Source organism: Panthera onca, chromosome B2 (genome assembly GCF_046562875.1).
Source record: "Panthera onca isolate mPanOnc1 chromosome B2, mPanOnc1 haplotype 2, whole genome shotgun sequence".
NCBI lineage: Eukaryota > Metazoa > Chordata > Mammalia > Carnivora > Felidae > Panthera > Panthera onca.
This window is the reverse complement of record NC_138343.1, coordinates 131,632,384-131,646,444: the sequence shown is the minus strand read 5'-3', so window position 1 is coordinate 131,646,444 and position 14,061 is coordinate 131,632,384. Positions and strand designations below refer to the sequence as shown.

Sequence of the window (14,061 nt, the reverse complement as noted above, 5' to 3'; positions counted from 1 at the left end):
AGTACAATCATACTTGGTAAATGTAAACAGGAAAATCTTTAGATAATAGATGATAGACAGACAGATAGATAGATAGACAGACAGAATCTAATCATGTTTGGTTTCTTCAAAGACCTTGAATTGGAAACACCATGCATACATTGTGCCTAAGAAAGAACAATATACTATTATTTAGAGTTAAGAAAATAGTGTTACAGTCCTGTTAACAAAGGTGGGTTGGGCTTGAAATCAAAGACCTTTGAGAATGATGAGCCAAATTTATATGTGTCTTTGCAAATAGATTTAGAACCTGAAAGGTGCAGGCCAATAACATAAAAATGTAACATATTGGCAAGACCTTTAAAATAACAACACAACTAATTATACATGAAGGCAGATGATATCCCAAAGTACTACCTGGTCCAGATCTTCCAATTTCTATTTCTTTAAGAGAAAGCCACCTGTCTCTGCAAGCAATTTTTACCAAAACTTAGGTATTGAAATATACTAAAGGTGGCACTGTTGTCTCATGTTAACCAGAGGGTAAGCTTCCTAAAAATTTATAACAGAAATATTCTAGGTTGAACATAGTTATATTTCAGAACTTACTTTTTTATTATGGGTTATAAAGATGTGAGTCTTTGGGGGAAATTATATATTTTATTTCTCACAGAAATTAAATGTTAAATTTAAATGAATAAATGTGGTGATATTTCCATTAAATTCAGGATGTACACAAAATTTAAAGTTAGGACACCAATATACTTATGAAAAAAATCGCTTCCTCAACTTCTTCTTGATCTGAAGTATTGATAATTGAAAAGTAAGCTAAATTAATCATTGAAGATGTTAGTCGCAATTTTTCTAAAACGCATCATACCCTTAAAGTTGAAGTTTGTAGGTCTTGAGTTGTAAATATAATTGACACATAGAATCTGACATATCTGTTTTCATTTAAACAAACTGGCTTCCTAAAAATCCACATTTATAAACATGATACTGATTAGTCTGAATTCAAAAGCTGCTTACCTTTCATAAAGATTGGCCAACACATTCTTTCAAATGGGAAATTTTCCTAGTTCATTTTAAACATCATTCAATTCCGAATTTATTTGCTAGCTACTTTCAGCAACAAATGTATGATACAATGCAACTTGTAATTTAATTTTAGTAGCTGCTCATTCGCACATAAAATCATCAAATGTGATGTCAAAAGAAAGAGGATGCAATGATGCCTGGAGGCTTTTTTTCTAGTTAGATACACAATAATGAGAATAGCATTTTGTTGAGGTCTACTAGGTTCTAGGAACTTTACATATATTGTCTTGACTCTTACAACAACCTTGAAAGATAGGAGTTATTATTCTAATTTCTCAGGTGATAAATAAGTCAGTTTCAGACAGCCTAAGGTATTTTAGCTGCTGTGTTGTATTTCTCCATTTAATATTAACTTCAGGTTCTTTTCCTTATTTTTTTTGTTTTTATTTTTTTATTGAGGTATAATTGACATGCAACATTACATTAGTTTCAGGCATACAATGTGCTGTTTTATATTTGTACATACTGCAAAATGGTCACCACCATAAATCTAGTAAATGTTAACTTAAAGAAAACTTAATTTATATTATTAATTTTGTACCATTACCCAACTCTATACATTATACTATTTCATGAATTCTACTACGGTGTTTATTTTAGATATTAACTTTTTAGTTTCCTCTAGAATTTTAACATTTATCCATTAACATACCTAATGTATTAAATACAATAATTTGCCACATTGATTTGTTTACTGGAACTCCATCTATGGTGGACAACCTGAAGTTGAGAAACCTAAAAGATCTTCAGGAAAAACATGATAAGACTCTACACAAACTTGTATGTTCAGTAAAACATAGACAATTCCCTAAACAAAGACATTAATAGAGAATACAAGAAAGATCTGAAATGGGTACCATCACATATTATTATTTTTTCCATTCAAAAGCTCTTGCTAGAAAATTAATTTCCATTTAAAATCCTAGCTTTGCCAGGGCCCTGAGTGGCTCAGTGGGTTAAGCATCTGACTCTTGGTTTGGGCTCAGGTCATGGTCTCACGATTCATGAGTTCGAGCCCCACATTGGGTTCTGCTGCACTGACAGCACAGAGCCTGCTTGGGATTCTCTCTCTCCTTCTCTCTCTGCTCCCCCCACTCTCTCTGTTTCTCTTCTCAAAATAAATAGACTTTAAAAAATATTAAAAAATAAAGGTAAATCAATAAACAAAATCCGAGCAGTGCCAGTGACTAGCTGTGTGACCATGGAAAAGTTCCTTAAGCAGCCTGTGTTTCAGTGTTTTCCTCTGTAAAGGGATAATAGTTACAGCATCTACCTCGTAGGTTTATTGTGAGGATTAATTGGGTCCATATACATAAAGCCTCCAGAAAGCCTCTGACATAAATGTTAGTAGCCACCACCGTTGGGACTATGTCAACACTACTAGTTAGAAAGTCTCTAAAGGGATAAAACATTATAGTAAAAAGGTTCTGGGCTTTGGAATAAGTCAGACTTAGGTGAAAATCTTTACTCTGGTTCCTCCAGCTGTGTTAGTTTAGGCAAATTATTCACAGCATTTAAGCTTCATTTTCTCACATGTAAAATCAGGATGGTAATAACTACCTCTCAGATTTTTTGTGAGAATTGAGAATAAAGATATATGGAAAGTACACAGTACAAGAGGTTCATGATAGCACTAGAAAAATCATAATCATAGTAACCAAACTTCTAGATCTCTCCAGTGTTTCCTTTTTGCTTACAAAGTACAATTACATGATTTTCATTTTTTTAATTGAAATAGTAAGTGCTCATTGAAAACTTCTGATTTATACATTTTTAATTTTAAATTAAATTTTGTCTGTAGGTACTAAAAAAATGTAAATAGGAAATTGCCACTTCAATATATTGGTATATACTCATTTTTTTTCTGCGTGTACCCCTTTTGCTCTCTGACCCACTCATATATTTTTGAAGAGGAGTGGCAGTTGAGGGTCCCCCATGTTCAACAGTATATGAAGTCCTCATATTAACACCAATGGGTTTCTGTAGGCTAAGCACAGGAAAGCATTTCTGAATCTTTCTTCCTCACCATTCCTGACCTAGAGAAGGAAGGGGAACAGCCTCGCATGGTGAGATGCGCATTGAGTTTTCCTTGTGTTTTGTGTCTCATGTTCCTCTGACTGGAATTAGCCTCTCTCCAGCCACACCTTACACTTGGTGAGTGGTCCTACAGGCCAGGTGTGTCCAAAATGGGATTCTTGGGTATCTTCTGAGACACATTCTCCTTCTCACCACTTCCACTTCAAAGCAAGGTTCACTTCTGGGGCGTCTGGGGGGCTCAGTCGACTAAGCCTCTGACTTCCTCTCAGGTCATGTTATCATGGTTCCTGGGATTGAGCCCCCATCAGGCTCTGCCCTGACAAAGCCCAGCAGGCTTGGGATCCCTGGTCTTCCTCTGTCTCTCTCTGCCCCTCCCCCACCCACACACACCCTCATGCTCTCTCTCCCTCTATCTCTCTCTCTCACTTCCCTGCCTGGCATACTTCGGGACTGCATGGTACAAACTATTTGACACCCCCTCCCCTGTTCACACTTCAGAGTGTCGTTTCTTCTTTTCCTAAGGATCCCCAGTTTACATAAGTTTACACAATTCACACAACTTACACGTACTGGGAACAAATTTCAATTATTGAAGAAAATAGACACAGAGATTTAAAAACCTGAATTTGATTAGATTTAAGGGCATTTGCAGGTATTTTGTGCCTTTTTAGATGTTAGGACTTCACCTTGGAGAGTTGGAAAGAAAGCCTCATTCACTGTTCTGAAAGCATTGTTCAATGTGATGCTACCTTTCCTGAACAGCTTAAATGTTTTCACAAATATCTCCTCCTTTATCACTGTGCATTCTTCTATCTTGTTGGAACATTATTTTGAAACAGGTTTCCCCTGTGAACAAGATCTCCAATTGAATTTAGAAGGACTATTTCTGTTGCTTCCTTTTCATGATTTATAATGGGATCATTTATTCCCCGTCATGTGGATATGAGTTTCCATTGATAATTTCTATAAACAACAGTAGTATGACTATTTTGAGTTTATAGAGATAGGCACAACAGAATATTATAATATAAAAATCAGAAGTATCAAGAGCTACAAACAACCCATTAAAAAGCCCACACTGGAAAACAACAAAATAAGACAAAACAACAACAACAACAACAACAACAACAACAACAACAAAACTAGATTTGACTCTCACTCTCTGACCTATGAAAATTCCTTATACCCAGAAATGTTATGTAAAATAGAGTAGTCTATAAATTTTCCCTGAAAAACAAAAAAAGAAATAATGTCTTTGCTGAACACACATCAGACACATGTGCACACACAAACTGTTACTTTGACTTATCTTAAAATTATGAATATTTTATTTGTACATAGATCTTTAACATAAAATATTTAATCCAATTAGTATGAAGCACATATTACCAACTTCTTTACGGGGGGGGGGGGGGGAGACACAAAATCACCCAGTAATTTGCACCCTCCTTTATTTCAAGCAGATTTCCATTGATTTATATAGGAAAAATATCTAGATTTTTTTAAGCACAGTATAAACTATAAGACTTTGATTTAGACTAGAGAGAAAGTGGAGAGAATGACCAATTTAGAGAAATTTTCAGCTTCCACATGCCGCTTATTCATATCGTAATTGTGTCCTTTTCTGGTAGACGAGAATTCTAGATTGTAATACCTGTCTCTGGGGATTGTATGTTCATCACTAGTAAGCAGTAAGCTGGTTCAAGAAACAAATTTTGAGCTCCAGAGCACCTGCCCTGGGTGATACACACAACACACGTGAATAGCAAAGAGGTGGCAACAACGTGGCTCTGGTGCCACCAATCTGTCTACATGTATCCATGCTAGACCCTGATAAAAGATTACAACACTCTCTTGCTAACCCCCAAACAGCCCAGAATGTTTTCGAGACAACACTCCCCCTGTCCCTGGCATAGCGCTTTTATACGTTTGTTCAAGAAACGTTTACCAACAGCTTCTATCTGGTTCTAGAGGAACAGGGATGAGGCTGAAGCAGAATCCCTTTCCCAGCGAGAGAGGTGCAGTGGGGAGGCAGACAAGTTCAAGATTCCCATAGGGCGGCATATATTCCATAGACAGGAACTCAGTATATGCGAAAGGAAATGGGGACTCTTTGTGGTCATTCATTCTTATAAATCTTCTTTGGATTTTATGTCCCACCATAGAATCTGTCCCTTCTAACAAAGGAGAAGCTCAGCCATAATAGCTTTCTCTAACTTTGGTGATAAACAAACCTCTATCGATGCTTTCAATGATCAGGTTCATGCAGTTAGTATAAGCAAGCAAACACACGAATGGTTTTTGATAATCAGTGAATAGACACAATAATAATAATGAGCAGCTTTGGTGTATCCTCTCATTCATTTGTTCAACAATAATCATGGAGTGATTACTGTGTGCATAGTTCGCACTATGGATAATGTAAGACTGAACAGGCAAGATTTGGCAGAACTTCCTGCCCTCAAGGGGATTGCATTCTAGTAGGAAATAAGGTTGACCCTGGAACAACATTGGTTTGAACTGCATGGGTCTACTTTGCGAATTTCTTTTTCTAGTGCATCAAATTTCCTGCTCAGGAATATTGAGAGTAGCTTATATTTGAAAAATAAACCTGAATCTTCTTTCACTTGGAGATTCTCCTCTTATATATTTCAAGAACTAACCTTCAGGGTGATACCTTCTCAGTGACTTAGACAATAATAATTTTATAACTAGAAAAGTTTTTGGTACACTTATTAGATAATCATCAAGTAATATTCACTAACTGGACAAAACATTTTTAACTAGACCTAAAGAATCTCATATTTTGGTTCTTATAAACCAAGTTGTAAAGATTTTGAAACATAATCAATTAACAAAACAGAAAATGTCACTGGATATGAAATACAAATTGTAAGCAATAATGATTTAATAATTACATGATCAATTTGCTATTAAATATTTATATAAAATATAAAATGCATGAAAAACACTTAGGGTTACGTACCTTTGTTATCATTTTTCTCCATTTCTTTTAGTGCTTGAACAAACGTCATCTGACTTTCGGTGAGAGGCCAACTGTTATACAACACCAAACACTGTATAATGTACTTGTTAACCTGTGAAATAAAATGTAATGTTTAAGCACAAACGATAAGAATAAACATAGTATAAATCTAATAATTTATTATTTTAAGCACATAAGTGCATATTTTTCTGGATCGCATAATCATAATTTGATTAAATGCTATCATATGTTCTCCAAATTTTGTAATGCCACAGTCTATAAAGTTTATCCTCACCTCCCCACCAACACCCACCATTTTATAACCTACTATTAATAATTTTTGCATTCCTGTTTAAAAATGAAACTTATTTACTTTACATTTGTTACTTATCAGTTTTGGAATCAGGATTCCATGAATCTCTTAAAAACAATTAGGAAGTTTGTATTGTTTTTCTGTTTTCTAGAACAATTTATTCCTTAAAAGTCTATTAGATCTATCTGGTGAAGTCAGTGGGGCCTGTGACTTTTGGAAAGTAAAACTTTGATTATCATTTCAGTTGTATTATTCTTTATTATTATGATTTCATATTTTGTATTTTTCTGCTGAAGCAGCTTTGACAATCCTCTCCCACCCCAGGAACTTGTTATGCCTTTTGCCCTAAGTTTTAAATTCACTAGCATAGAGTTGTATAATAGTTTACGTTTTTGTTGTTGTTGTTGTTTTCAAAACCTGTTGCTTGCAGCTATATCTCCACCTAGTTTTAGTTCTGGATTTGGTTTATTTTCTTTTATTTTTCTTTTTTACGAGAAGCATGTTCACTTATTATTTTTTATATTAGAGAGAGAGAGAGAGAGAGAGGGAAAGAGAGCACGAGTAGGGGAGGGGCAGAGGGATGGAGAGAGAGAATCTGCAGGCTCCAGGATCCAAGCTGTTAGCACAGAGCCCCACGCGGAGCTCGAACTCACTAGCAGTGAGCTCCTGACCTGAGCCGAAGTGGGATGCCTAACTGACTGAGCCACCCAGGCGCCCTGCATGTTCACTTATTAATCTTAAAAAAGCTTAGGGTTCATGAATCTTGCTAAATTTTGTTTCCTATTTTATTAATTTCTACCCTCGTTTTCATTAAAACTTTTTCTTCCTTTTTCTTTGAGTTATTCTTTGGCTCTTTTTCTAACTCTTTTGTTTTGCTAGCTTAGCTCATTTGTTTTGAATCATTCATGCTTCCTGATGAATTAATCTAAAAATGAACATTCTACTGAATGCTGCTTTAGATGTAGCTATAAATTTTGATTTGTATTTTCTAGTTGTTACTGAGTTCTTTGTATTCATGGTTTCTTTTGTGATGTTCTTTGTAACTAAAGAACTATTTAGCATATTTTACTTTGTTTCCACATTTATGGGATTTTAGACTGTTATTTACTGATTTCTATATTTTTACGCTATGTTAAGATAACACCTATATAATATAGTTTGGTTTTTATTGAGGCTTTCTTTCTCAATAGGCTATGAAAAGTATATTCTCAGTGTATTCAGGGAAGTGTTCTATATAAATGTCTCAAGAATTAAGCTTATGCTTAAATCTTCAAAAAAAATTTTTAATGTTTATTTATTTTTAAGAGATGGAGAGACAGAGTGTGAGTAGGGAAGGGATAGAGAGAGAGGGAGACACAGAATCCAAAGCAGGCTCCAGGCTCTGAGCTGTCAGCACAGAGCCTGAGGCAGGGCTCAAACCCACAAACCTTGAGATCATGACCTAAGCCAAACTCAGACGCCCAACCTACTGAGTTACCCAGGCACCCCTTATGCTTAAATTTTCAAATCCTAGGGATCATATATATTCTTTGAGCTCAGTCTGTTGGTTTCTGAGAGTTGCCTATTCAAGTCTTCAACTGTTAATTAACTTTATTTTTCTCTGTAGTTCTAAATAGTTTTTGCTTTTAATTCATTGAGTCTTGACAGGTTATACTATATGTTAGTCATGGTCATTTTTAATAGTTATGTTCTTCCTTTTATTTTTATACAATATCCTTCATGAATTCTATGCACTGAGATATTAATGTATCATCACACTTCTTTCGGTTCAACTTTAAACTTTCTGTGCCATTTTGTTTAAAAGTGTCACTTTTAGATTATTTATAGTTGGATCTTAATATTTAATCTGACTTTAGTTTTCTATTCTTTTATTGATTAGTAATTTGGTTTTGTTTATTGTAATTAGTCAGATCAAGATTTATTTCTGGTTATTTATTTATTTATTTATTTAATTTTATTTCATTTCCAATGGATAGATCATGTTTTCTTCTGTTGCTTTAAATTACATGAATTGTCATATATATATAGTCATATTAATTGTTATATATATATATATATATATACACATTTTTTTTTTACCTTAAGGCACATGCAAATTAGAATTTATTAATATAAGACCTTTTCCGGGGCGCCTGGGTGGCTCAGTTGGTTACGTGTCTGACTTTGGCTCAGGTCATGATCTCGCCGTTTGTGAGTTCAAGCCCTGCGTTGGGCTCTATGCTGACAGCTCGGAGCCTGGAGCCTGCTTCAGATTCTGTGTCTCCCTCTCTCTCTGCCCCTCCCCTGCTCATGCTCTGTCTCTCTCTGTCTCTCAGTAATAATAAATAAACATTAAAAAATTTTTTTTAAATATATAAGACCTTTTCTGTAATTATAGAGCCTCCCAATTCATATGTAACATGATATTTTTAGATCTACATTATAGGGTTAGTGTACATATTAAATTTGCTATATATTTTAAAATCTCTGCACAGAGAAACTATTAAATAATGTCTTATTCCTTAATTCTGTTTATACGGGTGGCATTACACTGGTGGGATTGCATATAGGAAGAATCACATACAATTCATTGACAGTTTTTAGGAAGAGAAGTCTTGTAATTTTTGTCAGATTTTTAGAAGCAATACCATTCATTGAATGATTCTCTTAAATGTCAAGATACCTGCTGTGGCATGCTAGCATTTTCTTCTATGGTGGGCATACTGATAGGTTCCTCATCCAAAAAAGGCTGACCAGTGTCTACTGTTGTTGCACTTACAGTTCGACCCTTATAGGATTTCTGACTTCCCTGGGTGGATTTCTTCTTAGTGTACAATTCTTGCTCCTTCTTGGATGAAGTCTGCACTGCAAGAATCTGCTTGCTAGCTGAATGGAGAAATACCACACTTAAGTGAAAATGTGTGAGATGCATAGTTATGACTGTGTTATTTAGGTATATCCTTTTATAAGACACTCAGAGGACAGGTAAATTTGTTTTGTTTTAATAAGATAAAAAAGCAACATCACTGGCTTTGGAAATATTCTGGTCTTAAACAAATTTACCATAGTAGCATGTGATTTGCATACAGCAATGCATATTCTGAGCAACCACTGATTATATTAATTATGGTATATCATCAACAAAACTGAGCCTTACACAGTCGTATGAAATAAAATATTTTACTATCCCTAGTCCATAATACATCCCCAAAGACCCAGTTTCTTAGATTGTAAATTTTGTGGAAAATTACAAATTTTATCTTAATCTTACAGCATGAGTACTGGTAAAGATCTTGTTCCCGAAAATTATATGACATATATTGAGATTCTTTAAAATTCCCAGGAGATAACGCAAAATCTGAAGAGGCCTATATTTAAGATTTTGTTACAGGGTCACTTCCAAGCCTTCTACATCTTTGCAATGGAGTTTATTCCTTCCTTAGTACAGTAGAATGTTTGCTTACAGAATAAATATCACAGTCTGTCATATCTTATTTCACTACAAATATCATGTACACACACACACATTTCTTTTTCTTTTCTTTCCTTTTTTTTTTTTTTTTTTTTTTGCAGGCAATTTTGACAGGGATACTCTAGAAATACAGGTCATAAAGAATTCATAAATGAATATGCTTCCAAGAGGAGCAACTGAAAACATTTAGAAAGAAAAAGGAATTTCAATGTCTACTTACATAATAAATAAATACAAATTAATAGCATCCCTTTAAAATTAATGCCCCATTTGAAATCTAAATAAAGAAAATATCTAACTCACAATAACAACTCTATCAATATCTATGGGGAAATTTTTAAATCTGTGAAATATAAAATAAGTCATGGATAAATGGAAAAAATAGCTTTTTACTTGCATATGAATTCAAACAACAAAGTTATCTGTTCTCAAATTAATCAATCTACATATTCAAAGGCAATCAGAAGGAAAATGATACATTTTTACATTGTTTGAGGGGAGTTTGAAAAAACTGTATTGAAGTTCATCTAGAAATACAAATGTGAAAATGGAAGTATCTTGTAAAAGAAGAACAATTTTGGATAGTGGCTATAACTTTGGATTAATTTCTGAATTCTGTCCCAATTATCCTTCTACTCCATTTCTATTCCCTTCTTTGCCACATGTAAACTCATAAAATTATTTTTCAAATGTTTGTGTGTAATTCTCTTGGAATAGTAATTTTTGAAGTGAAATAATGATAAACCATATGACAAACCAGAAACAGTGTTTGACTCCACTAACTTCAATCAAAGGGATTTGGAGAGGAATGTTGGGGTTAACTAGTTGTTTAAAGAGAAAACAGGAGGCCACAAATACTATAGGAGAGTTGCACATAAGTGCCTGCTGACATTTTAGAATTAGGATATCCCTGCGTGAACACAACTATGAAATCTGTGTTGAGTGGAATAGAGTGAAGAAAACAGAACCAATTTAAAGAGTAGGAGCTTCATTCAGACTAGCAAAACTTAATGGTACTCTGATGGTCTTCATGTACCAGAAGGAAGATATAAATGGCGTGCAGGCCAATTTGAATGAAAAGCCACACACAGTAATGTGAACTGAGTACTGAAAACAACTCTGGGTATATTTAGGGATAAAGGTCAAATAATGGCAGAAAAGGAAACAGGATCAAAAGAATTGCTTAATTTGTAATTTTACTCAAGTTCAGCCTTACTAATCTAATATGGTACATTTCCCACTTAAAAAAAAAAATAAATAGAGCCCTGCTTTGGGTGCATCTATTTTAAAAAAGAGAGAAAAGAAAAAAATATATAAATATTAGGTAGAACATAGGTAAAAAGTTCTTTTTAGTAATTTGCTTCTATACTTAAGATAATCAACACAAGCACTATTGGGAATGAGAGTTCAGGAAGGATGCTGGCTATAAATTGTTATGTAAAGGTCAACTATAAGATATAATCAGTTATTTAAAAAAAAGACACAATGGCAGTATTCAGGAAAAGCACAAGGGATTTCTTCTTCTCTTTATAATTTTCTGTCTCAAAATTTTCTACATTGGGCAATGTATTATTTTTATGGTCAGAATCAAGTTACTAAAATAACTGAATATGTAACTCAGTATCTCTGTTTTCCATTATTTCAGAAATAATTTTATTTTATTAATTAATAGTTCTTGTGACTATTACATTGAAAGTAATAGCTTCAAAACTTCTGTTAATTTTAATACATAAGAGTATTTTCTGAAAAGAATGAATGAGGGATACAAGAACAGTGAAAAAATCTTTCAAAATAATATTTTAATTATTTCAATTAAATATTTATATATTCATATTAAATATGAAATATTTATATATTTCAATTATAATATTGTAATTCTTAGAATTCTAACAATTTGTTGATCTTCAGAGACTAATTTGACACACAAATGCAATCGTTTTTTAAAATATTTTACTGTAATATCAGGTTTTACAGATTTAAATATTTATTTACTATTTTCTCTTAAATAAATCATTTTAAAATCAGTTATGTAAACATAAATATCTACTTATGGATCTAAATAACAAAATTAAAAAGCCACACTTACACTGGGAGCTCACAACTTTTTCACTCCCCAAGAAGTTAATTGCTGGGATTATAGCCTGGCCTTTCCCAATGGAGCTGACAATAGTTTCCTCATTTTCTAAGACCTGTAGCTTGATGAATGCATCTGATTTGGACGTCCGTACGTGCACTGTAACAGGATGTGGTGAAGCAACTTTAACTGAATACCTATAAGGAAAAACATTTGACTTGTAAGCACTTTATTGATCTTCCCTTAAGTCAGTAAAAGAAACTGTAATTAGCTGATATGAAAATCTAAAAGTAAAACCATTTTGTAAAATTGACCCAAAACCTAGAAATATTATCGCTATTATAGACTTTGACAAAAGATCTCAATACGCTATGGTAAAATGAAATAGGTGTAGGACATTCATTATCATCAACTCCAAACAGGAAATGCAACTTTTTGTTTGTATATGATAAACACTTATAAAACATGATAGATCTGCAAACTACTGACACATCAAATCTTTCCATTATACCCTCCTCTCCAGTCGAACAACAGGCAGCATCCTTCAAAACCTCACTCTTTACCATGTTTTCTTTGACTCATAAAAATACAGAGAAATCAAAATTAGTACCCAACGTCTATACTCTTGACCATGCAGGCTGGGAATCTTACAAAAAGATGGAATGTGTAGTATATTGCCATCCTAACCCCTCCCTTAATGCAACTGAAGAGGTTTTTGTTTTATCTTGTTTTTATTTTTCTTATTTTAGGTAAATCCTCATAAATACGTGAATCCCCTATAAACTTTCAATTTCTCTATAAATTTTGCTTTTCTGTGTATCCTCTTTTTTTGTATCTTAAATCTCCTTTTTTTTAAATTTATTTATTTTATTTATTTTGAGAGAGAGAGAGAGAGAGAGAGAGGAGAGTGCGTTTTGTTGCCTTTAAGGTGAAATGGAAATCTCTTGCCTGATGAGGCCCCTCAGGGAAGGGTGCTGCTAACTTCTCTGGCCTTACTGCTTGCCATCACCCCCTAGAACTCCACTTTGCAAACAAGTATCTTCAATTCCCTAAAAAGGTCACACACTTCTTAATTCCTGAATTTTCACATATGCTCATGAAGCAGTTCCCTCCTCAACTTCCCCCAACTCTGCTTGATAGCTTTAGGACCAGCTTCTAGGATGAATTTAGGTATTGGGTTAAATATCACTTCTTAGTCTATTAGTGGCCCTGCAATGTGATACAGTGGTTTCCCATCAGAGTAGTTAAAATGTCTTATCACAGGGGCGCCTGGGTGGCTCAGTCGATTGGGCTTTCCAACTTCGGCTCAGGTCATGATCTCACTGCTGGTGGGTTCGAACCCCGCATTGGGCTCTGTGCTGACAGCTTGGAGCCTCGAGCTTGCTTCGGATTCTGTGTCTCCCCCTCTCTCTGCCCCTCCCATGCTCATGCTCTCTCTCTGTCTCTCAATAGTGAATAAATGTTAAAAAAAATTTCAAAAATATGTCACAATTATTTTTTAATTGCTGGAATGTTTTCCTCCCACTTCTTTCCTTTATTCCCTTGCTTTCTAATAGCCAGTGTGCAGACATATGACAAAAGGCAGATGGATTAAAAAGAGAGTTTTGCCCCTTCTATTACCTACAGTTCATATGTTTTCTGTTAGTATTTTTTCTAAACTTTTACCTACATGTGAAATACATAAAGAAACATAAAAACAAAAAATACGCTTGGGGTATACTCTATATATCGTTCTGTAATTTAATTTTATTACTGATTATTTTACATTACAAAATGTATGCATGTTTCTTAAAAGAAAAAAAAAAAGTTCTAAAATACACATAAATAAAGGGGCACCTGGGTGGCTCAGTTGGTTAAGCGTCCAACTTTGGCTCAGGTCATGATCTCACGTCTCATGAGTTTGAGCCCTGCATCTGGCTCTGTGCTGACAGCTCAGAGCCTGGAGCCTGCTTCAGACTGTGTCTCCCTCTCTCTCTGCCCCTCCCTAGCTCGCACTCTCTCTCTCTCTCTCTCAAAAATAAATAAATATTTAAAAAGTTTTTTTTTAACAAATAACTAAAGATTAGAGGGAAAAGTAGCCAGAATACAGTAAATTATATTTGTGCATATATTGTCAAATAGAC

The 14,061-nt window shown here is 34.2% G+C and overlaps 1 protein-coding gene across 6 annotated transcripts in view; it reads right to left on the bottom strand.

The window, feature by feature from the left end:
- Window positions 1-14,061, bottom strand: part of ADGB (androglobin) — a 167,656-nt gene that overhangs the window by 26,290 nt on the left and 127,305 nt on the right. For 5 of the 6 annotated variants that reach the window (XM_060616851.3, XM_060616855.3, XM_060616853.3 and 2 more), the window contains 3 exons: window positions 11,951-12,135; window positions 9,076-9,278; window positions 6,101-6,212 (listed from right to left, as the gene is read on the bottom strand). In XM_060616851.3, the coding sequence (XP_060472834.2) occupies window positions 6,101-6,212; window positions 9,076-9,278; window positions 11,951-12,135 (500 nt within the window). The remainder of the gene's footprint in view (window positions 1-6,100; window positions 6,213-9,075; window positions 9,279-11,950; window positions 12,136-14,061) is intronic. The other variant, XM_060616854.3, reaches the window with a different exon arrangement.